Source organism: Saimiri boliviensis, chromosome 7 (genome assembly GCF_048565385.1).
Source record: "Saimiri boliviensis isolate mSaiBol1 chromosome 7, mSaiBol1.pri, whole genome shotgun sequence".
NCBI classification, from domain to species: Eukaryota; Metazoa; Chordata; class Mammalia; order Primates; family Cebidae; genus Saimiri; species Saimiri boliviensis.
The window spans coordinates 27,105,258-27,131,084 of record NC_133455.1 but is presented as its reverse complement, the minus strand read 5'-3'; the positions used below and the strand labels follow the sequence as shown (position 1 = coordinate 27,131,084).

The window sequence follows — 25,827 nt, the reverse complement described above, 5'->3', positions numbered from 1 at the left end:
CCCAGATTCACTACAACTGCATTTTAACAAGAGCCCCGGTATATAATACACACTTGCACATCAGCCATTCCGAGTCTGCATTTCTTCACCTATAAAATGGGGTTGATGATAATAATGTCACCTACCTGGAAGTGCTGGTATCAAACCAAATAAATTGACCATGGAAATGCTTACACCATGCCTACCCAGCACACAATAGGCTTTCAATAAATGTTAGCTATGACTACTTTATTTAACATCTCTTAAGTCTCAGATTCCTTTGTGGGGAAATGGAATTGCAATACGACCAATCACATGGTGCTGTGAAAATCCAAGTCAGATTAAACAAGGTAAGAATTAAAATAGGCCAGGTGTGGTGGCTCATGCCTGCAACCCCGGCGTTTTTCGAGGTTAAGGAAGGAGGACTGCTGGAAGCCAGGAGTTCTAGGTTGCAGTAAGCTATGATGGTGCCACTGCACTCCCGTCTATGTGACAGAGCAAGATCCTGTCTCTAAAAACAAAAATAACAGTAGCAGCATTGCTATGTGCCAGGCACAGTTCTGTAAGTGGTACATTTATTAGTGTAGTAAATTCTCACAACGACCTTATCTGGAGGATTCCAGATAGCGAATTCCAAAATTATCCTTATTTTGCAGCTAAGAAAACTGAGGCACAGGGCAGTAAAGTGGCTTGCCTGAGACATTGGTGAAGAGCTGCCTTGGCTGTAAAGTGCTATATAAAGGGGAGTTATTGCTCTCAGGTGGCTGACGAGGAAATGCACTTTCTGTGTAACTCTTCGGGAAGACAGCAATTCCATCCAGGAAGACACACTCTATAGCTCCTTTCCAGCCTTGGAGTTGATTGCTGTGGCTGCACCCACAACAGCCTCACTCCTGAGTTGCCAGGAAGTGAAGGCAGGGAGTGGAACAAGAAGCAGAAGTGAGTGTGGCTGGCTTTCATCTTCAGAGGATCTAAGCTCACACTGCCTCTCTTAAAAGAAATTCCCACCCAAAAACAATGTGAGAAGGCTCTTACCAGAGGGCGCATCCAAGCAGCAGCTTGCACGGATGCTAACGAGCAGCCAGTGCCAACTCACAACACACAGCCCTGGCACCCGCGCATGGCTGCTCTGGCCACTGCGACTCAGCCTGGCCATCAGCCACCAATAGCACTTGGAGAGTCGCTCGCAGGGACAGCTGTCTGCAAGCCTGCCAGCAGACAAGGTAAGGCTGAAAAAGCATGGCCCAAAACAGTGCCGTCATGTGATACACTTTTAGATAGAGGGCAAATTTGGATAGTAAGAGTAGAGGGTAGAATTAATCACATGTTTGGTCTTTGCAGTCAAATAGCCATAGGTTTATAGCCAGTTCCATCACTTACTATCTGCAAGAGCCTCCTTGTCTGTAAAACGGATGTGATCACACCCACCCCTGGGGAGGCATTCTGAGAACAAAATGAAATAAGGTGCAGAAGGTCTGGCATGGGGCTCTAGCTTACAGCAGGGGCTCAGTCAGCATTACTTTCTTTTTCTAGTCTCCATGCTGTGTTCCTGTGCCTGCTGTTCCTTCCTCTTGAAAAGCCATCATCATGTTCCTTACTATCAAACTCCTACCCATCCCTCAAAACCCAATTCAATCCCTCTTTCTCTATGAAGGCTTTCTGGTCCATCCAGCTGGACAAACCCACTACTTCTACTTCCTACTCAGCACTTCCACAACACATTACACAGGGCCATTTGGCCCAGCCAAGGGAGGAGGATCAGGGAAGTCTTCATGGAAGAAGAGGCATTCAAGCCGAGCCCCAAAGAAGGAGCAGGCAAAAAGGAATGAGCAGAGCATTCCAAATAGTGTGAACCACGTATGCCAAGGTCAAGAAGCCTGAGACGGCTTGGTGGATCAGAGGAATTCAAGTCGTATACCAAGGGCCTTCCCTGAGCACCCTAGCTAAAAGAGCAACTCTATTCATTCTCACCCTTCATGGATTTTCTTCACTACCAGCCAATTACATTATGTGTTTACTTGTTCATTGCTCTGTCCCCAACTGGAATTTTAAGCCCACTAGAGCAGGTACCTTCTCTTCTTCACTGATCGCTGTATCCTCCTCACAGCTCAATATTACTGCTAGTTTAACAGCTGTTAGATCCTGAGTTCCAAGACAGAAATTTGGCCATCTAGTTCACTATCAAATCCTCAGCACGGGGCCAAGTACACAGTAGGAACTTATTTCTGATCACATAAATACTGCCCAGAAGAGATGTTCAATTCCAATGCAGGAGTGGATGAGTGGATGCAGGTGTGCATGGATATATACACACTGCGCATGAACTGATTAATTCACGCACGAACCCAGAGCTCTCACATTCATATTACCAAAGCCCAGAAGCCGACTCCAAGCTGCCCTACTTGGCCTTGTTAAGCTTCAGAGGTTTCTATCTCATTTTGGCCTTGGCCATTCAAAGCTTCTTTTCTTATCCACAGCAGCCGCCTTTCCATTGTCCTCAGGGGCAGCAGGCCATTTCCCCTGTGCCCCTCTGCTCTGAGCCCTGGGAGCTCACCAGATTCCCAGCACTCTTGGAGGAGGTCGGCTGCCCTGGTGCCTGGACCTCTTCTCATTGTAAGACACTGTTACAGGAGCCTTCTATGGGAATTGTCGGCATTCCATTCTCCCAGAGAGTGGGCTGTGAATCTGGCCCGTTTTTTATTAATTGCAAATTAACGCTGTGCTGGGTGTCTATTTTAGTAGACATGCTTCCAGAGTACGGAATGCAACCCAAAGCAGCACATTGCTCTCATTCTTTCTGCTGACCGACTGTGTGAATATTTTTAGAAGCCACACCCTCTCACAGTGGCCAGATAAATAATTTCCAATGCCAGATGTGCTCTTTGCAAATCAACATCAGGCAGGGAAGGGGAGAGGAATGAGCCACATGGCTCTCCCCACCATTGCAGCAACATGTGACAAGTTTAAACCCGTAGCGTTTATACAGGCTTCCTAGGCCAAAGTCCTCCACCCTTGAAACATGGACAACTGATCCACATTTAGAGAGGTACCAGAGGGGTCTCCAAGAGAGGAACTTGCTGCTCATGTCCTGTTGGTTGGTGGCTCATCTGTTTCCAGGTCCAGACACGGATGACAGGGACTCTCTTGAGCACAGAGGCCAGCTTGTGGCCATGTCTGCCTGCCTTTGTCAGCAAGTGCCCTTTCTAAGTATGTCTCAGCAAAATGCTGAGTCAGGAAGGGTTGCGAATATACAGCCAGAAGACAAATCAACACCAGCTGAATCACATTTTTTAAAACCTTGGAAGTGGGTGGGAGATGATGAAAAGTAACGTGCCTGGAAGTCAAACACGTGAGTTCTAATCCTGGCTCGTCATTCCTTTATTCCGAAGTCAAACCATTTTGAAGTACCTACTGTGTGCCAAGCACCAGTCTACATTCTGAGGAAGCAAAGACAATAATTTAGTGTAGAGTCATCCACTGTGTGATTGTAGACATTATCATCTAGACTTTGAGTCATAATCACTAAAACAAGGGGTGGGAAAATGACTCCCAACAGTTTTTGAAGATCTAGGATTCTCAGATCTGAGTAGGATTCCTTGAACAAGGAGGAAAGGAATTTAAAAGTATTGATCATGGGACTATCTGGTTTCTCTTTGGGATATGTGTGTACATGCACACCCGTGCTTTACCTTGGGAAAGGCCAGGATTAGAAATTCCTAAGTAAAAGTAAGTGCGTAAGCCTGAATCGCTAATACTGGTTGGTGTGTGTGCTTTCCCACCATCATGCACAGGGACCCTAGGTTGAAGAACTTGGTGCAGGGGAACTGTCAGCCCCAACATGATTGCTCTTCGACTTACGCAAATGAAGCCATTCCTCTAGGCTCCTGCCTCACTGTTTCCCTACACAACTGCTTTCAAATTCTAATCATTTTTCTCCTCCATTAGGGAATTCTATGATTTCATAGAAAGCTATGTGTCTTATCACTTCTGGGAATACATCATGAGACCAAGAGGTCACACTGCACCATGGAACCCAATCCCTAGGCAAGAGGCTCACATTCCAGGCCTTGTAAAGACGACATTTCATTCTGAGAGCTCTGGGGGCAGGTGACAGGAAGAATCTGGAGAGGAAGTCAGTAAGGTTGACACAAACCCTTAGAAAAATGTGGCCCTCAAACCAGGACTAATTTTTCAGCCATGGCCTGACCACCACTCCCCAGGACCTAGGCACCTTCAGAGCAGCTGACTTCCAGTTCAATTCCCTCTCCAGGGGCCAGCCATTTAAGCAGGCTCCTGGTATAGTAACAGTTAAGTATGAATTGCTGTGACTGCAGCATTGTCTAAAATCTTCACGTTTGTTATTGACTCCCCAGGACTGGGCACAGGGCATTGCACACAGTAACTGTTCAGAAAATACACATTGAAAAACAATGAACAAATAAACAACAATCTCCAGAGACAGGAACTGGCATCCCTACTTGACAGATGAGGAAACTAAAGCCTAAATCATCAAGAAACTTACCCAAATACTCCCATTGCTAAGGGGCAGTGTTGCAATATCTAACTCCAAAGCCACCGCTTTTAACTTTGACTCATTTGCACACAAGTGCTTAGCAGTTTACAAAACTAAACACAGAGAGTACTCTAAGTCTCATTCAGTACACTAAGCAGGCCTGTGGGTAGTATTGCTACCCCATTTTATAGTTGAGGAAACAAGGTTAAGTGGTTTTCCCAGTGTCAAGAAGCGAGTAAGCCAGACAGCCCAGAATTTCCTTACTCTACAACCAGTGTCCCTTCTAGAATAATCCAACCACTTTGCCAGAAATAGACCCTGAGATTCCACTTCCTATTCCTATGCAGAACTGCTTTGACCAACTATTTCCTCCTTATTCTATTAACTACATATAACTATAGTCAACCAGAGCAAGAGGTCACTGGGTCACGGCTTGCAGGGGCCTCTCAAAGGATGATGGTGACTAATGGTTGCCACCATGATCTGTACCCAGAATCCCAACACCAGAGCAACTCCATCCTTCCAAGCAAGGAAACAAGTCTCATCACACGCTCCTCCACTGATAGCAGCAACAACACAAAACCATTCCCATGCTTTGTCCAGGGACCAGGGATAAGCCACTAACGTCACCAGCGGCCAATTGGAGGGCTCCTGCTGGTGCTGGGAGTCCTAAGGCCATTTCATAATGAAACCCATGCGGCGAGCTCCGTTTATTTTGAAACTGTATTTGCTTATTTTGTAGACATAGTCAAAAGGACATTCAGAGGGCTCCCTGGGAGGCACTTGAACCCTGTAGGCCAGGAGAGCTTTCTCCAGCTCCAGCAGCAGCCAGCAATAATACTCTCCGTGTGAGTAAACTCCAGCAGTTGCTATTTCCCAACAGCAAGCCCCATCCCCATTTCGGTCAGCTTCCCAGGGCCATGGCTGGTTTCAGGGGTGGGAAGGTGGAGAGGGAGAAGTAAGAGACAGGGTGGAGAATGACAAAGAAGTGGCCAGGAAAAGTGTTCCAACTCTAAAATAATTTAGGGTCCTGCTAGCAAATCGAGCAAAGTGACTTGAATTTGGGCTGGTGAATCAGACAGACATGGGTTCAAATCTCAACTCCACTCCATACCACTGGATTACCTGGGGCAAATTACTGAGTTTTTCTATGCCTCAGTTTCCCTATGTGTGAAATGATGTAAATAACAGTGCCCCCCTTGTAGAGTTGTTGTAAAGATTGAATTTACATGATATCAGGCAAAAATATGAAATACGTATGAAATTGCTATGGTGATGATTTTAGACTATGAGCTTCCTGAGGATAGGCACTGTGTCCTAGTCATCTCATTTCACCCAGGGAGGAAGAACAATGTTCAGCCTATCACAGGAGATCAATAACTGCTTGTGGAATTTAATTGTTTGAACTGGACTTAGAGCTCAAGCAAAGAGACTCTTCCCCATGGCCTGCCAGGGTAGGAAGTGGCTCCAAGGCTGCGGCTTGGAGCGGGTTAAGCCTCCACAAGGCTGCAAGGCCCAGGCTCTGCATATCAATCAGCGAGGCAAGAGCTTTACCTTAATATTGCAGTTGTCATCGAGCAGTATATTTTCCAGCTTCAAGTCCCGGTGGACCACACCGTTCTGAAATGAGAAGACAAAGAGGGAACTGAATGGGAGCGGCTGGGATGAGAACAAGAGAGAAAAAGGAAGGAGGAGTGTGCGCAAAGGGAAATGTCTGACAGATTAAAGAAATGCGCCAGCCCGGTGGTCTTCGCCTCCATCCTTCAGGCTGCTCTCCCTGTCTTGACGTTCCCCCGCCAGTGACCGACCAGCACCAGCGACAGGAGAGCATTAGTCACTTGCTGTGTGGTTAAGGGAAAAATGACTGGAATCTGTTCTCCCCCAGAGCCTGTAAAACAGCAGGGGGATTCTTTGTCGGAATGTAATTCCACTGTGTGAAAGCAATATAATCCCAGGCAGTGGCAAACAATGTCTGTCTGGGACGGGATTCCCAGGGAAAAAGCAGATTTCTCTGCCGGGGACTCAGAACGTGGGGCTCACAGGCCTTCCCTGTCTGTCTGTGTGCCTGCCTGCCTACCCAATGCTGGAAAGACAAATGGGCCAATCTATTTCAACCCATCCTGATCTGTCCTGAGGATGACGTTTCCTAAGCAGCCTGGAGAGAAGACTCTGCTTTCTACTCAGCTGGATTCAGTGCTGGGTGAAAGGTGGAGTGTGAGAGCAGACCAGTGAGACCGTGACCACTGGCCTGACCAAAGCAGGTGGCTGCCATCCTGCCTGACCTTTCCATTCAGGCAAACTCTGGCAAGGCTGGAGGCTGAACTTCAATGACCAGCAGCCAGCCAGCTGAAATATGAAAAGCAGTCATCAACCAATAGGCTGTCGGTCTACATAGCAGTAACCTCTAGCCTTCTCAATTCTTTTTTAAGACCTGATTATCTTTTTAGAGGATGGATGGGCTTGGGAAGGGCAGTGGGCCTGAAAGAACTGGCTGTTTCAGGCTGAGTGAACAAGTAGCGGGGACCTTGAATGATTCTGAACAGCATTCAGCATAAAGGACATCTACAATTGAAGCTGCTCTTTTGAGCAAACCAACAGGCACGTTTACAGCTGGTTCTTTCTTATTTTCCTTTTCATTTGACCATTCTTAATATCTCCAAAAGCACTGCCCAGAGGGAGAGATGAAAACATGTATTTCTACTACTCTTTTTCTAATTCAAGCCTACAAGGAGGGCTTCTGAATGCAGAAATGAACAAAACCAAATCTTCTGGAAGGAAGATGTGGACTACAAGGTACCTGATTCTGTTCAGTTTTAAGTATCAGGAGCAGTTTGATTTACATTGCTGCATTCCTGGTTTTCATAATAAGATGGAATGAGTCTAATAAAGCCTCATTCATACAGAATCCAAGTGTTAACACACTTCAGATAATGAAAACACCATCTCTATGGTGATTTACAATGATACCTGATGACGAAATACAAAATATTATACAATTCAAATCATGAGCACCTTTTGAGTCAACAAAGAGAGGTCAAATAATGTTCACATGGGTTAAGGGCTTTAGATTTGAGAAGCTGTCTTCTAATTACTTACAGAGCCACTCTCAATGAAACACAATATTTAACAAACCAGGAGGCTCCACGTTGCAATCACTTGTATGAAGAAGTTGACTCTGTTTTGGATGGCCTATTGGACTCAAGTCACATTATCCTCAAAGTAAATGACTGTTCAGGGTGTGACAGATCTGGAGAAAGTCTGAATGAGATGAAAATCACGGCCAAAATGATTAGGAAGAATAATGGCTGAAACATGGCTTATAATTATCTGTGTACTTCATTCCTTTTCCAGAAACCAAGAGTGGCTCTACTGTGGCTTTATTATTATTATTAATAATAATATTATTATTATTATTTTGGAGATGGGGGCTCACTTTGTCACCCAGGCTGGAGAGCCATGGCGGCACTATAGCTCACTACAGCCCTAAACCGCTGTGCTCAAGGGAACCTCCTGCCTCAGCCTCCAAAACAGCTGGGACAACAGGTGTGCAACCTCATGCCTGGATACTTTAATTTTTTTTTTTTTTTTTGAGATGGAATCTTGCTCTGTCACCCAGGCTAGAGTGGAATGGCATGATCTCAGCTCACTGCAGCCTCTGCTTCCTGGGTTCAAGTGATTCTCCTGCCTCAGCCTCCTGAATAGCTGGGATTACAGGTGCCCACCACTGCACCCAGCTAATTTTTGTATTTTTAGTAGAGACGGGGTTTCGCCATGTTGGCAGGCTGGTTTCTAACTCCTGACCTCAGGTGATCTGCCCACCTCAGCCTCCCAAAGTGCTGGGATTACAGGCATGAGCCACTGTGCCCGGCCTGAAATTTTTTTTAAAGATGGATCTTGCTGTGTCGCCCTGGCTGGTCTTGAATTCCTGGGCTCAAGCAATCCTCCCACCTCAGCCTCCCAACTAGCTTGGATGATAGGCATGAGCCTGGCCGTGGCTATCATCGGAGCACATCCTGTTGAGGTGCACTGCAGTAAGATGTATGTGTATGTAGGTAACCTATGCAAGAAAAGGTACCCAGGGTGTAGAGAGGTTTCAAGAACATTTCTCCCAGTAATTCCACTTCTGGAATCTCTCTTAAGTAAATTATTCACAGGAGAGGAAAATATTCATATATAAAGATACTGATCACTATTTGTAATAACCAGAAATTAGAAACAGCTTCAATGTCCAATGAAGAATTACAGAGAATTGTTAATAATACAGAAAAATATTTAGATTAACATATTAAGTAAAAAAGCATGACACAAACGATGTAAAAATGAATCCGGTGTGGTACTGTAGATTGGATGCTGGAACAGAAAAGGTCATTGGTGTCTCCATTTTGACAAACATATCACAGAAATGTAAGATGTTAATATTAGGGTAAACTGAGTGAGGCATAGATAGGAACTCTCTGTACTACCTCTGAAATTTCCCTGTAAATCTAAAACTATTCAAAATTAAAAGTTGACACAAAAAATAAACGTGAGAAGGAGGAGGAAGAAGACTGAAAGGAAACAAGCAAGCAAAAATGTCAAAAATGGGTTAGCCCTGGATTCCAGAATTGTGGGTGATGGTGATTTTCTTCTTTCTAAGTTTATAAATTCTCCATACACGCTACCATGAACAGATAGCACTTTCACAATAGGAAAAACATCATGCAGTGCCATAAAAGCTATGCCTAAAGCTGCAGGCCAGGCACAACCGTACCTTATGGCAATAGTGCACGGCTGAGACGATCTGCCGGAAGAAGTGCCGGGTCTCCCTCTCACTGAGGCGCCGCCGCTCACTGATGTAATCATACAGCTCCCCTTTGCTTGCATATTCCATGATGATCACAATCTTATCTTTGTTCTCAAACACTGCAGAGGGAAAACAGCAATACACAAACACCCTGTTTAGCCAACAAGCTCGCTTATGCTACAGAGAATGAGAGGACAATGGAGATGTCACCACGCAGAGGACCCACTGACTGGTCAGAACACAAATGAGCCAATTCAGCATCACGAGGCACTGGGCAGGCTGTCCCACCAGGTGGGCAATGGTGTGTGTCACGCCATTGTTCCTGGACATGCCTTTGTCATGCTAAGGGACATGTGGTTCTCTTCTCTGAGGACCCCACTTCCCTTGTCAAGATCATTTCTCACAACCCTCTCCCAGAACTGCTCTCTTGTAGACAGAATAATGGGTAACAACAAACATGACTAATAATTTATTAATCATTGGATATAGACCAGATACCCAGCCCTGAGAGAGCCACTCTGACCCCAAAATTGGTGCTCAATCTTGTCATCTCTTTACATCTTCCCATTGCAGGCAAACAAAACCCACAGCTGCTAATGTGGCCCACCAAGTCATGCATGATCACATGGGCCCTTCTCAGCCCTGCTACGCCTCCATTCCATGTATTTATTCTGTCTCCCCCAGTCAAACGTAAAAGGAGATTGTCCTATTTCACTCACTGGTATATCCTCAACACCCAGGACAGTATTTGGCACATAGTAACATAGTAGGACCTCAGGTAATATTTATTAAATGCGTAAACTCAAACTACACAAATGCATTTTTGAACATCAATACTAAATAATAATATAGTACTATGCACCAAGCTTGTGTGTAAGGTTTTAAGTACCTCACATGTACTGACTCATTTAAACCTTAACAACAAATGATCAAGGAAATATCTATAATTTTACCATTTGAAACAAGAAGACACTGAGGCTGAGGGAGGTTAAGAAACTGGCACAGTCTGCAATCAGGCAGTTTGGATTCAAAGATCAAGTGCAGAACCACTAGACCAGACGGCCTCCCAAAGAGCTGGAATCCGCAGGGCTCTGGTCCCAGCGTGGATGGGGAACTGTAATGCCGCAGCCTGCTGTCTGTCAGGGCTGCTGCTGCTGCTATCACCTCCAGCGGGTTCCCTGCCACCAGGTCCAGCCCCTTCTCACTCAACCTCCACATCACCAAGGAAACAGTCTTCTCCAATGCTTGTAAATGCTTCTCTCTCCCCAACTCTGATGCTCCCCAGCAGTGACGTTCAAACTCAGGGTTCCAGGCAGATGGCCAGGGGCCCATGCATGAGGCAGGAAGAGCAGTGGCCATGAATGACAGGCTGTCCAAAGCCACCCCATTGCCACCTGTTTCATACTTTGGGCTTTTACCTAAATTGTCCTTTGAGCAAAGACAAAATAAGCAATATTTATTTTGAAATCCATCATCACTCCTAAGGGATATGGTACAAAGAGCTTTGTAGGGTACCCAATACCCTCCATGGGGGTCCCCTGCCTACCTACCTCAATCTCATCTACTTTTCTCCCATTTCCATCAGGCCCCCTATGCCCAGCACTCTCATTCACTAGCCAAGACTGTGCTCAGACATGGTTTGCACAACGCCCCACTTCTCCCTCTTACTGCGCTAGTCAATACTTGCCTCGATAGCATGCACACACTGTGTAGGTTTATTTCCTGGTTTACACATCCATGTCCTCCTCCTAGACTGACAGAACTTAAAAAAACAAAACAAAACAAAACAAAAAAAACACTATAGTTTTGGAGTCAGATATTCCTAAGTAGGATCCCTGGATATGCCTCTTAAGGGCTGTGTGATTCTAGGGATGTTCCTTGCCCTCTCTGGGCCTCAGTTCAGTCAACTATAAAACATGAATAATATTAGCAAGTACTCAGAACTGCTGGGCTGGGCGCAGTGGCTCACACCTGTAATCCCAGCATTTTGGGAGGCCAAGCAGGGTGGATCATGAGGTCAAGAGATCAAGACCATCCTGGCCAACATGGTGAAAGCCTGTCTCTACTAAAAATACAAAGATTAGCTGGGCGTGGTGGTGGGCACCTGTAGTCCCAGCTACTTAGGAAGCTGAGGACGGAGAATCACTTGAACCCGGGAGGCGGAGATTGCAGTGAGCCAAGATCATGCCACTGCACTCCAGCCTGGAGACACAGCAAGACTCCATCTCAAAAAAAAAAGAACGTTAGCGATTATTGTTGCTATCAATATTTCATCCCAGAGCCTAGTACCAAGGCAGACACACATCCAGTGAAGAACTGAGTTGACCTGGAACCTACCCCAGGCCTGGGTCCCCAGTCCTCCCACACCTTGTCACAGGCTGCTAGAAGCTCAGAATCCCCCCACCCTAGTTCCCTTTTGGCTCCTTCCAGTCCAGCCAAACCTCCCTGATAAAATGAAAGGAGAAGGAGGAGGGTAGGGAGGAGGAGGAGGAGAGAATATCCAGATAAAATTTGCTGCTCCAGCATCTGCTGGCCTCGGTGTACCCTGCAGCTTTGGCTCCTGCCAGAGATTTCAGCCTGTTGTGCACTTTTCATTAACAATAAACTCTGCAAACTGGAAACATCCCGACTGCCTCGGGATGCATGGCTCAGGCCCCAAAAATGAAAGAGTGAATCGGCCCTAGAGAGGGCAGCGGATTTTCTAATTTTAAAAAGGAAGATGTAGGAAGATGGAAAGTACTTTGACAGGTAAATAAACAAGAAGCCTCACACCCCAAAGAGTCTGGTGCATCATTAAAGAGGCCAAAGCCTCTGACCCTTCAGTGACTGTTGGAAGGTGTGGGCCAGCCTCACACAGACAGAGGGCTGTTTCAGTGGCTGGATTCTTCCCTCTCCAACTGGCTGACTTGGTATCAAGGAGACATACACACAATTCAGTTCAATTACAGTCCAATACACCAAATAGTTTACTAAAAAGCTTCCATCAGTAAGTCCTACTGATCCTTTCTCTACAATAATCTCAAGTCTGGCTGCGCACAGTGGCTCATGTCTGAAATCCCAGCACTTTGAGAAGCTAAGACAGGTGGATCATATGAGGGCAGAAGTTACCAGACTGGCCAACATGGTGAAACCCCACCTCCAACAAAAATACAAAAAATTAGCCAGGTGTGGTGGCGGGCACCTGTAATCTCAGTTACTGGGGAGGCTGAGGGAGGAGAATAGCTTGAACTCAGGAGGCAGAGGTTGCAGTGAGCCGAGATCACACCACTGCATTCCAGCCTGGGCAATTGAGCAAGACTCCATCTCAAAATAATAAATAAATAAAAATAAAGTAAAATATATCCCAGCTCTATCCCCGTCTCACTTCCAAGCACACCCCTTCACCCCTTACCCCCATCCTTACTGCTGGTCAGCCTTTCACCCTTGCCTCCCTGTTGACTGCATTTGGAGGGGTCAAGAAATAGCTCCAAATGCATATTCCATGGAGTAATCGTTCTGCAGGATATCCTGAAGAAAGAAAGGATTCCATGGTCAAACACAAGTCAAACGTTGATACTTGATTGTCCTCTGAGAGGCTGGTTTCCTTAACTCGGAGTTCTGCAAGTCTATCGGGCCATTTCAATCCTCCTGTTGGCATCCTGAAGAACTCATATGGAGCCAGCGTGGAAAACACTAGATGAATGAGATGATATCCAAGGGATAAAACCGGCCCCTCACCCTCTTGGGCAGGGCCAATGAGCCACCTGATCAGAGAACTGTCCAAGCAGCCAGGCTTGGCTCTGGGACACCATCCCCTCATTCCCCATAGGGAGCAGCCCAAGTCTCAGGGTCAAGGCCCTGTCACCTTAAATTAATTGAGAGCAAACAGGACTTCCACACTTCAAGCATCAGTGTTTCATCAAGGAAGCCAGGCATGTTACAGATGAAGCTTCTTGAAGCCTTTCTTAATAACAGTGAAATCTGCTATAGGCTTACTATGTGCAGGTGCCATGCTAATAAGCATTCTGCATGAATTACATCATATGGATTTGGTACTATGAGGATCCTCATTTTACAGATGAGAATACCTGGGGACAAGGCGAATATAATTCCCATAACCACAGAGAGCACAAGGCACAGCCAGCACTGGGCCCAGCAGTCCGACTGCTTGCTGCCCCCAAGCTCTCAGCCGCTCCATTACTACTTATATATATGAAACCCTCTGACCCTCGGTCTCCTCATCAGACCAATGAGACTAGTAATAGCCTCACAGGTCTATCACCCTCAGCACAGTGCCTCTGCCAGTGCTCAACAAATGGATGCTGTTCTCATAATGACTTCATCTGCCACTTAGGCAGCTCAGGCAAAACAAAACCCTAAGACTTTCCTGTCCCTGCTGGCATCACTCTTTAAAACATGTTGTGGCTGCCGCAGAATCACAGGATTTTCCAGCAGGAAAGGACCTAAGAGATCGGGTGTTATTTTTCCAGAATAGTCCAGGATTTATAATGTATAACAGCAAGGCCTTGGGAATTAATACTGAAGAATGAGCAGCTTCCGCATCCTCGGCCCAATGCTCCCTTGCCCATGCTCACGGTGACAGGAATACTCTTGGCCATTCTTCTTGCAAAAAAAGGGCTGCTTCCCTTGGGCACTTTTACAACTGGTTATTTATAAGCCCAGAAATCTTGTCTGTGTTTATGTTATTAGTCACTAAGCAAAAGCTTATTTTCCACCAGTTAGGAAGGGTTTCCTTTCTGAAAAATGAAAGCCTGTGTCTCTTGGCCAGACAGTTTTACCCAGAAGCCTGGTGGCTCCAGAATGGTAAGGAAAACCATGGCCCTTGACATGCCAGGCCTACCAGGAAAATTAAATCTCTGAATAGAAACTTAGCTCAGCCTGAGTCAGCCCATAGCACTGGAGCCACGGCCATGTGGTACACAGCCTGGATTTTAGCACAGCAGAAAGCACCTACTATGCAGACGGCATTGGGGGATACCAAAAGAAGACTTTTCCTGGTTTGGAGGGGAAGGAAAGGCAGGTCAGGTAGAAGGGTCAGCATGAGGAAGGGAACAGGCCAGAAACAGAAGTACCAGCAGCTGGCAGGGCCTGGGAATAGGAGGAGAGAAAGAAAAGGGTGATGAATAAAACACAAGACCTGAAGGCCCACAAGGAGCTGCAGGTGAGTCAGACAAGCAACCAAACATCGCCAAGAACAATAAAGAGACAGGAGCAAGACACAGGATGGCATCCGGGATCCTGGACCTATGCAACTGTTCGGGGCTCGATTTTTCCAGGAGACTTCCCAGACAGGGATCTCTCCTTCCCCGGAAAGCTTGTAATAAGTATAGTTAACATTTATTGAACAGTTACTACATGTCACGGATTAAGACATTTATTCCTCACAACAATCTTATGCAATAGGGTTCCATGTTATCCCTGCTTTATAAATAGGGAACCAGGGCTGAGCACAGTGGTTCACACCTGCAATCCCAGCACTTTCAGACGTCGAGATGGGAGGATTGCTTGAGGTCAAGAGTTTGAGACCAGGCTGGTCAACACAGAGAGACCTCATCTCTAATAAATAAATAAATAAATAAATAAGGCACTAGCACTCACATCAAGAAACAGCACTGCTAGCCCCCTGCAAGTAGCCCTGCCAAGTCCTCTTTCTGTTATTAATCATCTCCTCAAATATACAGATACACCAATATTATAAATAGGAGGAATAGGAACCAAAATCAGAGATGAGTTTTGAAGTTTTAAAAACTGGAATCATGTAGTATACCTTCTTCTGTCATGAATTCAACATAATGTTTGTGAGAATAATCTACATTGCTCCATGCTCAAAGCATCCACTGGCCACGTGAGAGCCAAAGTCAAAGACTGTTCATTCTCACTGCTCTAGAGTACTCCATGATCCAAATGTATCACAGTTTATTTATCTATCCCACTGCTGATAGGCATTTGGGCTATTTCCAGTCTAGGGCTGTTATGAACAGTATTGCTGTGGACATCCTTGTGCATGTCTTTTGATGCATATCTGGACGCGTTTTTGTTGGGTAGATACCCAGTAAGATTGGCTAGCAAATTGGTGCCACCCAAAAGCGCATGTGCTTGCCGTGACTCTCCACCACCTTCCTTCATCATCCATTTCTGCTTTTCGCATTACATGCAATAAAGGTTCTCCTTCATTAAATGGAGCCAACTTCACTGATTTTTCTGAAATAGCTTTATTATCAGCCTATTTGAGGCATTTACCTGAGCATTTTGCTACAAGTTAAAGGGAATACAAAAAGAAGGCACAGTCATTACCCCTAAGGAGTTGCTTTTGAGTGGGAAATGACCAGGACTCATAAAATAATTCAAGAGCTAACCTGTATGGTAGAGACTTTAAGTACCTGGACAATCAGACAGAAAGATCAGTAAGGTCAGCCAGAAGGGACCTGAAAAGATTTCTAGAGAAAGCAGGCATGGAACTGAACCACCCATAATGACTTGGATTTTGCCTTTGAGATGATTTCACCATTATTTCAACATATCCTAGAATACCTGAACTCTTTTTCTTTGACTGTTCCACAGGCAGGCCTTCCTTCTTTCCAGACACCAACTGGAATTATTTTTCTTGTTTGCCGTTTATTTTCCATTTCAAAGGAGAGCAGGGATTGGTTGCTATAGCAACAGCTACGTCTCCACATTAATCCTGAATTTCATCAGATGTTCGGTTTGACAGTCCCGTTCTGTGCTCTGATCATCTGACTTTCACAACAGGCTAATGACCCAGCTCCCAGCGATTGCCTCCTGCAGCTCTCGAGGTTAATAATACAACTTGTAGAACTTGAGAAAATGTGTATTATAAAAACAGTGTTCCGGCCTGAGGGAAACGCTGAAGAGAGAGGAGATCCTGGGATTTTAAGCTTCCACTGGCCACATGGGAGCCAAGTACACCGGGCCCTTTAGGAAGAAAGAGATCTTGAAAGTGGAGAGGTTGAGGACCAATTTTAAAAAGGGAAGATTTCTTTCTGTAACCTCCAGGGAGGAAGTGTCATTTGCTGAGTTGTTTGTTTGTTTGTTTGTTTGTTTGTTTGTTTGTTGAGACAGGATCTTACTCTGTCACACAGGCAGGAATGCAGTGGCATGATCTTGACTCACTGCAACCTCTGCCTCCCAGGCTTAAGTGATCCTCCTGCCTCAGCCTCCCAAGTAGCTGGGACTATAGGCACGTGCCACCACTCCTGGCTAATCTTTGCAATTTTTTTTTTTTTTTTTTTTTTTTTTTTTTTGTAGAGACAGGGTTTTGCCATGTTGCCCAGGCTGGCCTCAAACTTCTGAACTCAAGCCATCCACCTGCCTTGGCCTCCCAAAGTGCAGAGATTATAGGTGTGAGCCCCAGTACCCAGCCCATCTGTTAGTTTTAATAAAAAAGGCCTGGGGCCTAGGAGTAGCCCCATGAGAATTCTCTCCACACCTTTGCCTTCTATCACCTCCATCTCCTAGGTGGCATCCAGGGTGCTGCCATTCCTTCCGCTGCATTGCCTCCCTGGGCAGCAGCATTTTCGTCTCTTTCCCAAAATCTCAGACTGAAGGACCTTCCCATTCCTCGAGGGTGCTCTTTTATTAAAGGTCAGTACAATCCTCACAGAAAGTAGCTTATTTTTCACTTCAAAAATGAACTGATCTTTCCTTTGAAAGAACTGTCTATAAACCAGTTGAGTCATTTAGTCAATACAGATTCATTCTTCAAAACTTTCCTCCCTAGAACTCAATTTCAAATACCTCGTGGGCTCATGGCTTCACTAAATGGTCCTCTGATCTCTTGAATCTGAAATCCCAGGGCAATGAGGATGAGAAATTTAAACTGGCATCTCCCTGGCTGTCAATAAATCGGTCCAAGTTGATTCAGTGTGGTTCCTGGTTTGCACAACAAAAGGCTTTTTGGTTCACTCACTGTCTTTTCTTGAACCAAAATTCTTTTTGGGTGTTGGTTGGCATGCTCGAAGAGAACCATAGCCAACGAGGACACCCATTGCCAGCAGTGGACTCCACGGAAGGCAGGAGAAATGGATAAGAAAGTGTAAAGCCACCTGCACAAGTGGGTATGCAGAAGCCTTGCCAAGACACATCCGTACCTGCTAGCATTAATAGTGACATTGGGGACCCAATATCTCATCCTGGGAAGGCAGGGGATGTGGCCAGGATAGAGAGAGGAGTTGTGTGGGAGAGGAGACTTGACAACACCACGCTGGACGAGCCACTGGGCTCCCCCCTCCTTCCACAACCATCCCTGGGGAGCATTTCTAGAAACCAAGCAGGGCCCTAAGGTGGCAATGGGCTCTATCAGCCATCACCACAGGCTCATGATACACACTCCACATCACACACACACACACACACTTCACAACCTCCCTGATGATTCCCTCTATTGCTCTGTCTCAGCCTTTGTGTCATACACAACACACACACACTCCCTCTCTCACATACACACACAAAAGCATATTCACACAATCCTGAATGTGAGAAAGCCCTGGCAACCGATCAGAACCTCTCACAACTACCCCAGGCAGAAGCAAGGGCTCTTGTACTTGATGCCGTGAACTTCTGAAAAAACATGCTCACAGTTCTGGCAGTGATAGAGGTAGAAATCCTTCTGTGAAGACAGGCTTAGTCTTCCACTGCTGGAATCCCAGCCAGAGGGCTTTGGTTCAGGGGCTCATCTCACCCTCACCATCTCACCAGGGTGGAACGGCCAGGCCCGTGGTCATCACACCTCTGGCTCCAGCCACTTCCCAGCTGGGTGACCTTGGCAAGTTACTTAGCCTTTCTGTCCCACAGGATCTTCCTCTGCTAAAGCAAAGCCTCTACCTTAGGTCACATTCTGAGTATTATCACAGCACCAGGCAGCAAGTGTAAGCAGAAGTGTTAGCAGTTCCTACTCAGCAGCAAAGGGAAACAAAGGAAGACATCAAACCCGGAATTATGGGTATGCACTGGCAGAATCCACACCCAAGGCTACATTCGTGCCCTTGGGGCATATGTGTGATGGGTTGGAAGTGGGAGAACAGTGGAAACAGTGAATGAACACTCAAAGACCTCAAAGGACTCAAGTGGCCCCCAAGTTAAGGCTGAGCTGTGAAGGCAAGCCTAGCTCTCTTTCATTCTTTGGTCCCCAGGACTGTTCCAAGCATGGGTGTCAATCTCGGAGTCATATCTACCAGCCACACCTGCTGTCAGAAGTCATGGTGGGGAGCACTAATTCCTCAAGTTGAAAAAAAAATACCGATTCCAGAGGTTAAAAGTTACAGTCCATCTAATCTGATCCCCCTTTCGATATCCAAATCCCCGCTGCTGTACATGCCCATTGCGGAGGCCCCTTTCTGTGTTCTGTGAGCCTTTCCAAATGCATGCTGGTGACTGCCTGTGCAAAGTAAGAAAGCTATCCCAGTTCATTCCGGAAGACCCCATACTAAAGGGCAATAGAGGCTTTTCTTTTCCTTTAAAAGTTAATGTCAAGTATAAGTAGTATTATTTAAGGCACTAGAAAATATTGAATTCCAGGAAACCCAGGAGGGAGAGGCAGGACAGCCTGGGAGTAGTGTTAGTGTGTAGTTGTTTTGCTTCTGATCTCCAGCCTCTAGAAAAATGACTTGGGTGTAATCAAAAAAAAAAAAAAAAAAAAAAACAATGAAAATAATAACTTGAAGGTCAAATAGCTAACTTAATAGGAAACTCATTAGAAACGTGGCTGGACAGGCTCACAGCTGAAGAGCTCGTTCACATGATTACAAGTGAAGAGAACTCTCCAGTGCTGTGTTGCGAATAGGGGTGAGTCCTCAATTTGGATCCAGTCTGCAGGGACTTCATGTGAAACTCGTGAATCTAGCGGCAGAGGGAGTGTGTTAAAATGCTCAACAATTTGCCATGGGTTCAAAAGAGTAAACACAGGCATAATGCACTGCTTTGCCAAGTACAACAAACTGTTTCATGGGGCTCTGAGTCTCTGATGAGGGCAGCAACCCAACAGCTAACTAAGTAAACCCAAGCCCAAAGGTATCGCTCACGGCTCACTGGTGACTGCCGCCAGACACACGTTCTTCCCTGGAATTCACTGATGATAAATGATCAGACCAAGACAAGTTTCTAGAGCAGGCTCCTTTCCTCTTTTTTGCAGGATTAAGCCTGTATTTCTCAGAATGGTCAATTAAACTGGAATCTTTGGGGGTGAGACCCAGGCATCAGCATTTTTTACAAACTCCTCATGAGATTTTAATGTGCATCCATCACTCAGAATCGCTGAGAGGCAAGCTGGCCTCAATCTTCTCTTCTCCAACCTCCCAACAGAAGTTTCTACTCTGGCCAGAAAGAACATCTCACTGATCCCTAGACATCACATCAGGAATAATCAATTCCATTTCTTGAGTGTGGCCCTGGCACTGTGCTTAGCAATTTTATTCATTAGCTCATTTAATCCTACATTAATCTATAAAGTAGCTAGCTACTGGCCCCATTTTATAGACAGAGAAACTGAGCCACAGAGAGCTTAGTCACTAGCCCAGGGTCACACAGCAGTAACTGGCAGTGCAATTGGCTCATTCAAATCTAATCCTCCATGGATGACAAATTATATTCGTGCCCCACTATTAGGCTGGTGCAAACGTTAACTGCAGTTTTCACTATTACTTTAATGAATGGTACCTGAAACAAAAGTGCTAATAGAACAGTACCTGGAATAAAAGTGCTCAATAAATTGTGAAACACATGAATGATTCAATGGCTAAATAAGCAAACGAATGACTGAGAACAGTGGGTAATGCTAAGGACCACTGATCTTAGATCAATTCAGCCATTCCCTGCCTTCAAAAGAACCTAAATCAGGACCTGCCGGCAAATCTTCCTGCCTGAGAACCCTGGATTAGCACAGTTGTGTCTGAGAAGAGAAACATAAACTGCCTATAGGTATTTCCAAATAACTGATGCTAGAAATACAGCCCTGCTTTTGTTTCTAAGTAAATAAGAATCAATTATTTGGGAGGTTTTGTTTCTAACCTTCTAAGGAGGAGTTTTTCTAGTACAGTGGGGTTGTTAAATCTGGGTGTGCATCGGAGCTGCCTGGAGGGGTCAGGATTCCTCTGGTGCTAAAACCCACCCCTGGAGTTTCCAATTCAGCAGGTCTGGGGCAGACTCCAGCTGATACTGATGCTGCTGGTCCTGGACTGCCCTTTGAGAACTGCTGTTTACCAGGGTCCTGCCATTCTCAAGAGGTGATTTTTCCAGGGGTACAGGATGGAGCAGCAACATTTTCTGATTCCAGGACCTCTGCTGGGTTTTGTAGAAAGGTCTTACACAAGCCCCACTGCTCTGGCCACAAGCTGGGGGTAGGGGCGACGGCTTGGGGGAGGGGCGCAGTATATAATGAGGAGCCCCGTCTCTTGATTTCTCTTCTGCTTCTCTGGATTTTTAGAGCAGTGATTTTCACCAGGAGTGATATCTCCTCCCAGAAAGACCTATCCAAATCTCAGGAAGCACAGGTAGCTTACAAAAAAGCACATCCTGGTGCCATGTCTCTAGGAAGATGAGAGGAGCTTTTAACTGATAGTACACTCATCCAAAGTGTCTTCAGGGTGGGAATTCAGAGAATGTTTGAGAATACAGGCTTATTATAACTTATCTTCTTGTGGGCAGCAGGCTTAACGCTCACAGGGTGGGGGCATGAGATTCAAATGCTTATCAAAGGAAGTGTTTCTCTATTTCATTTGTTTTCAGGTTTGAGAAAACATTTGCAATGGATGAGAGATCACAGTTAACAAATGCCAAAGAGGCTTCCTACTTTGTCCTAGAAAACCAGGATCACCCTTACCTGAAATAGGAGAAGTGATGAAGGGGTTGGCCCGTTCCAGCATATCACAATGCAAAGGGCCCATAAAGAGATGCAATCTCGCATGGCCAGGAGGACAGATTTCCAGAAACCAAACCAAGGGTGTAAAAGGAAAGTCATAGGCTGAATCTCCCCCATCCCCCACCCACCTCTTCAATTTTACATGTGGGACTGTTGCCAGATGGGATGCTAAAGATGTTTGTTCTCAGTGGTTTTACAGATCAGGTCTCCTAGGCTTTCAAAGGGGAAGTGGGGGTGAGACAGCATGCCTTTGATGTTTGAACTTGGGTCCTGAAATCAGAATCTCAGGCAAAAACTGTTTTTATCTCTTCCATCCTAGGCAACCCAGTTGAAAGCTCCAGTGGGCACTTCCTTTTCAGCTGTTTTTTCCATATTGTCAATTATCTCCCTGCTGAGAGAATGGAATTCCTTTGACTGGAAACAGGGGTCCCTCTCCGAGACGGTGCCAGAGATTTCTTTCTTTTCTCTTGATTAGGCTCTCCGTAGTATCACACACTGAAAAGTGTACATCTATCCTCTTTTATTTACTTAGCATTAGAAGCCAGTTATGTTTGTATTTACACAGAGTTGACAAATTTGAGGGTTAATCACCTTCACCCACAGGTCAATAGGAGAGTTAACCCCAGGGTTTGCTTCAAGAAAGACACATTTGAAAGGAATTATTTTTGAGATTTGGCAAACAGCGGAGTAGCTCCAGTGAAGTCACAGATTTTATGGGCCTGTGGGTATTGTGATTATATGTAAATCAAATTTTCACAGTGTTCTGCAGTTTAGAAAACACTTGACCTATGAGTTTAACAGATTTGAACCCCAACCTTCTTCCTCAGATGCTGGCAGAAATATTTTCCAAAATGACTACAAAGCTACGACTTAATGCTGTCAGATATGTAAGACAGCAACCTCTATGAAAGCAGAATTCTCCATATCACAGGGTCTAGAACAATACTTCATGTTAATTAGGGGTCTCTGCAGACCACCAAGTGACCTGGTTCATACCAGAAGCATCGAGTTCCAAGTGTCACTGCCTGGGTTCAACCCTCGGATCCACCACTCATTATTTGGTAACCTTAGAAAATGGACTTTGCCCCTAAAGCTGCATAAATAGGGATCTTAATATTTCCTATTTCCCAGATATAAGGATTAAATGAGATAACACATGCACACCTCCTAACTCAAGGTAAACACTCAATAACTCCTAACTATTATTAGTACTATTTTATTTATTTTTGTGAGATGAGGTCTCACTCTATCACCCAGGCTGGACAACAGTGGCACAAACTTGGCTCACAGCAACCTCTGCCTCCCAGATTCAAGCGATTCTCCCACCTCAGCCTCCTGAGCAGCTGGGACCACAGGCACACACCGCCACATCAAAATAATTTTTTGTATTGTTGGTAGAGAAGGGGTTTCACCACATTGCCCAGGCTGCTCTTGAACTCCTGAGCTCAAGTGAGGCCAGATGATCTACCAAAAAGAGGGCCAATGAAACAAGCTCCTGTCCCCCTTGGAGCTGCCATTCAAGGAGAGGAGACAGAGAGTCAACAAAGTGAACAGATCAGGCGGCCCCTTTCAGACTGAGCCTTGAGCTAAATGACTTTTGAGTAAGTGGTTATTGAATGAAAACCTCAATGAAGCAGAGACTAAGCCCTGCAATATCCTGGGAATTCCTAGTGCCTAGAATAGCGCCTGGCATATAGTAAGCACTTCATTAGCATTTCTGTTCACGAATAAATCGCTTTTTCTCTAGAACTAGCCTTTCAATATCACTGGTTAGTACAGCTCAAGATGATGCCTTCCTTTCATGAAAACACAGACTTGCTAAACATAGAGGGTTCGGCACATCACGGCGTTGTCATGTTGCTGTCGCTGTCACTATGTGTGTGCATATCTGACTATTTTAATCATAAGGATCTTTGCTGACGAAGACATTGTCAAGCTCTTTAATAGCGTCTACTCATCTGGCTAGTGTCCAAATGGCCGCTTCGGTGCCTTGGCATTGATTTCTCTTTAAGCCAATTAATGCATTTCTGCACCAAGCTAAGGCTCTTGATTGGCCTGTCAACCAACTGGCTTCCAGATAGAAGGTTCCCCTTTTCATTCTGTAAGTGGCAGGGAGACTGGCAGATGTGCTCCTAGACTTGGGTCCCACCACCACTGCTGTCACCCTCCTTGCCCCTGCCACGCCCTCAGATTGCAGCAGGGGCGGGATAGGAATGGCCAGGCTGAGGTGGGCTACAGAGCCAGCAAGACGAGACTCAGGATCAGAAACAGAGATGAGGCAGGACAGAGCAAGAAAACAAAGGAGACCAGGAGACCCATATGTCAGAGTCACTGCATAGCCGTGACACCCAGCATGACGAGCTCCACTGCACCCCCAAAAAACTCAGGCATTGAAGCCCTAACACCAAGCACTTCAGAATGTGGCCCTATTTGGAGACAGGGTCTTTACAGAGATATGTTAAAATGAGGTCCTTAGCATGGGCCCTAATCCAGTATGACTGGTGTTCTCATGAGAAGAGGAAATTTGGACAAAGACACATGCAGTGGGAAGAGGTGTGAGGACATAGTTAGAAGTCGGCCATCTATAAGCCAAGGAGAGAGGCCTCGAACAGATCCTTCCCTCAGACTCAAAAAGAACTGACTTTGATCTCAGGCTTCCACACTCCAGAATTGTGAGAAAACACATTTCTGTTGCTAAGTCACCAGTCTATGGTACTTTCTTATGGCAGCACTAACTAACTAATATACTCAGCAAGTCGTTAAATCTAGAGCGTCAGTTTTCCACAACCGCAAAATGGGAATCCCTGGCCTGCCCACCTCACGGGTTTGCTGTGGGGATAAAATGAGTCCAGATATGGGAGATCTTTGTAAACTCTGAAGAGTTCTACAGATGACAGGATGTCTAGCTTCACTTTCAGAGCTGGATCTTTGGGTCCTGCTGGGCAGGAAAGCAAAGAAAGTCATGGGATCCTTGGACTGTGGGTCCCAGTGAGAGGTGTAGGAGCTGGAATACAGCCTTGGCAATCTCCTGCTCCCAACACCCCAGGGAAGGGAGGGGAGCCGCCCTCCTCCACAGTTATTTAGTGGATGTGGGAGAAACAGAACTTGCGTGGGAGAAGGGAAAGGGAACAGAACAGAAACTGGAGAGCTCTAAGAAATTAAAAGAAAAAAAAAGGACACATGTAAGACCCTGGGAGTTTTCTGGATTAAAAAAATAGCTTTTATTTGTATGACACTCTGCAGGTCACAAAACACTTGGAGGCACAGGGTTCTCGTTATCCTATTTGAGGTCAGGAATGTCTTTTAGAGTCTGATGAAAGCTATGTATCGTGCACAGAATACATACAACATTATACAGCAGCATTGTCCAGCTCAGTCTCTACTGAGGCCAACTTCACATTGGTAATAAAATATTCTTCCATTATGGTTTGTCTCTAATCTTCCCTTTGGCAGGGGGATGGTTTCCTGTTCTCCATTTGTCCTGTCTGATTCCCAAGGCCACAGAGGGCATGGTACGGGTGATGAAATGGGGTTTCTCCTGGTAGGACACCAGCAACCACAGACTGCCTCTCAAATAAAGAACCTGGAACCTTCATGCTAGGAATGTACTCTTTGTCTTCCTGATAAAGAAGGCTCATGCTCTGGGCCAAGAAACCCCAAAACACAATAGTGTTCACAGGGCACCAGACCACATGTGTCCACACCCTACAGGCCAATCCTTCACCATGGCCTATGGAGCAAAAACCCTGAGAACTTAATGAAACTCACTCCCACACTGCATTTGTATCTCTACTCACTTCTAACTTCTAGAAATGCCCCTCGGTTACCAGGCATATTCAGATTGTATCTTATCAGCCTGGAATTCTATTTTCCACAATTCTTCCCCGAAAAAAATATTCCTTCAAGGCCCAGCCCAAATGCCATTCACCTCCATGAAAAGTTCCAACCCCTAAGCTTCCAGAACATGGTCCCAGAATATGCTGTTTACATGTCTACTGATATGGTTTGGCTATCTCCCCGCCCAAATCTCATCTTGAATTGTGGTTCCCATAATCCCTATGCATTGTGGGAGGAACCCAGTGGGGGGTAATGTAATCATAGGGACCATTACTCTCATGCTGTTCTCATGATAGTGAGTGAGTTCTCATGAGAGCTATGGTTTTATAAGGGCCTTTTTCCCCTTTTGCTTGGCACTTCTCCTTCCTGCCACCATGTGAAGAAGGACATGTTTGCTTCCCCTTCCACAATGATTGTAAGTTTCCTGAGTCCTCCCCACCCATGTGGAACTGTGAGTCAATTTCCTTTCTATATTACCCAGTCTTGAGCAGTTTTGTTTTTTTTTTTAAGACACAGTTTTGCCCTTGTTGCCCAGGCTGGAGTGCAATGGCATAATTTCAGCTCACCGCAACCTCCACATCCCGGATTCAAGCAGTTGTCCTGCCTCCCTCCCAAGTAGCTGGGATTACAGGAAAGTACCACCATACCCAGTTAATTTTTTGTATTTTTAGTAGAAATGGGGTTTCTCCATGTTGGTCAGGCAGCTTTCAAATTCCCAACCTCAGGTGATACACCTGCCTCGGCATCCCAAAGTGCTGGGATTATAGGCCTGAGCCACCACTTCGCCCAGCTGGGCAATTCTTTATAGCAGCGTGAGAACAGACTAATACATCACGTAGTACT

The 25,827-nt window shown here is 45.6% G+C and overlaps 1 protein-coding gene across 3 annotated transcripts in view; it reads right to left on the bottom strand.

The window, feature by feature from the left end:
* NUAK1 (NUAK family kinase 1) overlaps window positions 1–25,827 on the bottom strand; it is a 104,534-nt gene that overhangs the window by 13,980 nt on the left and 64,727 nt on the right. For all 3 annotated transcript variants that reach the window (XM_074402299.1, XM_003929642.4, XM_074402300.1), the window contains 2 exons: window positions 9,243–9,394; window positions 6,047–6,112 (listed from right to left, as the gene is read on the bottom strand). In XM_074402299.1, coding sequence (XP_074258400.1) covers window positions 6,047–6,112; window positions 9,243–9,394 — 218 coding nt within the window. The remainder of the gene's footprint in view (window positions 1–6,046; window positions 6,113–9,242; window positions 9,395–25,827) is intronic.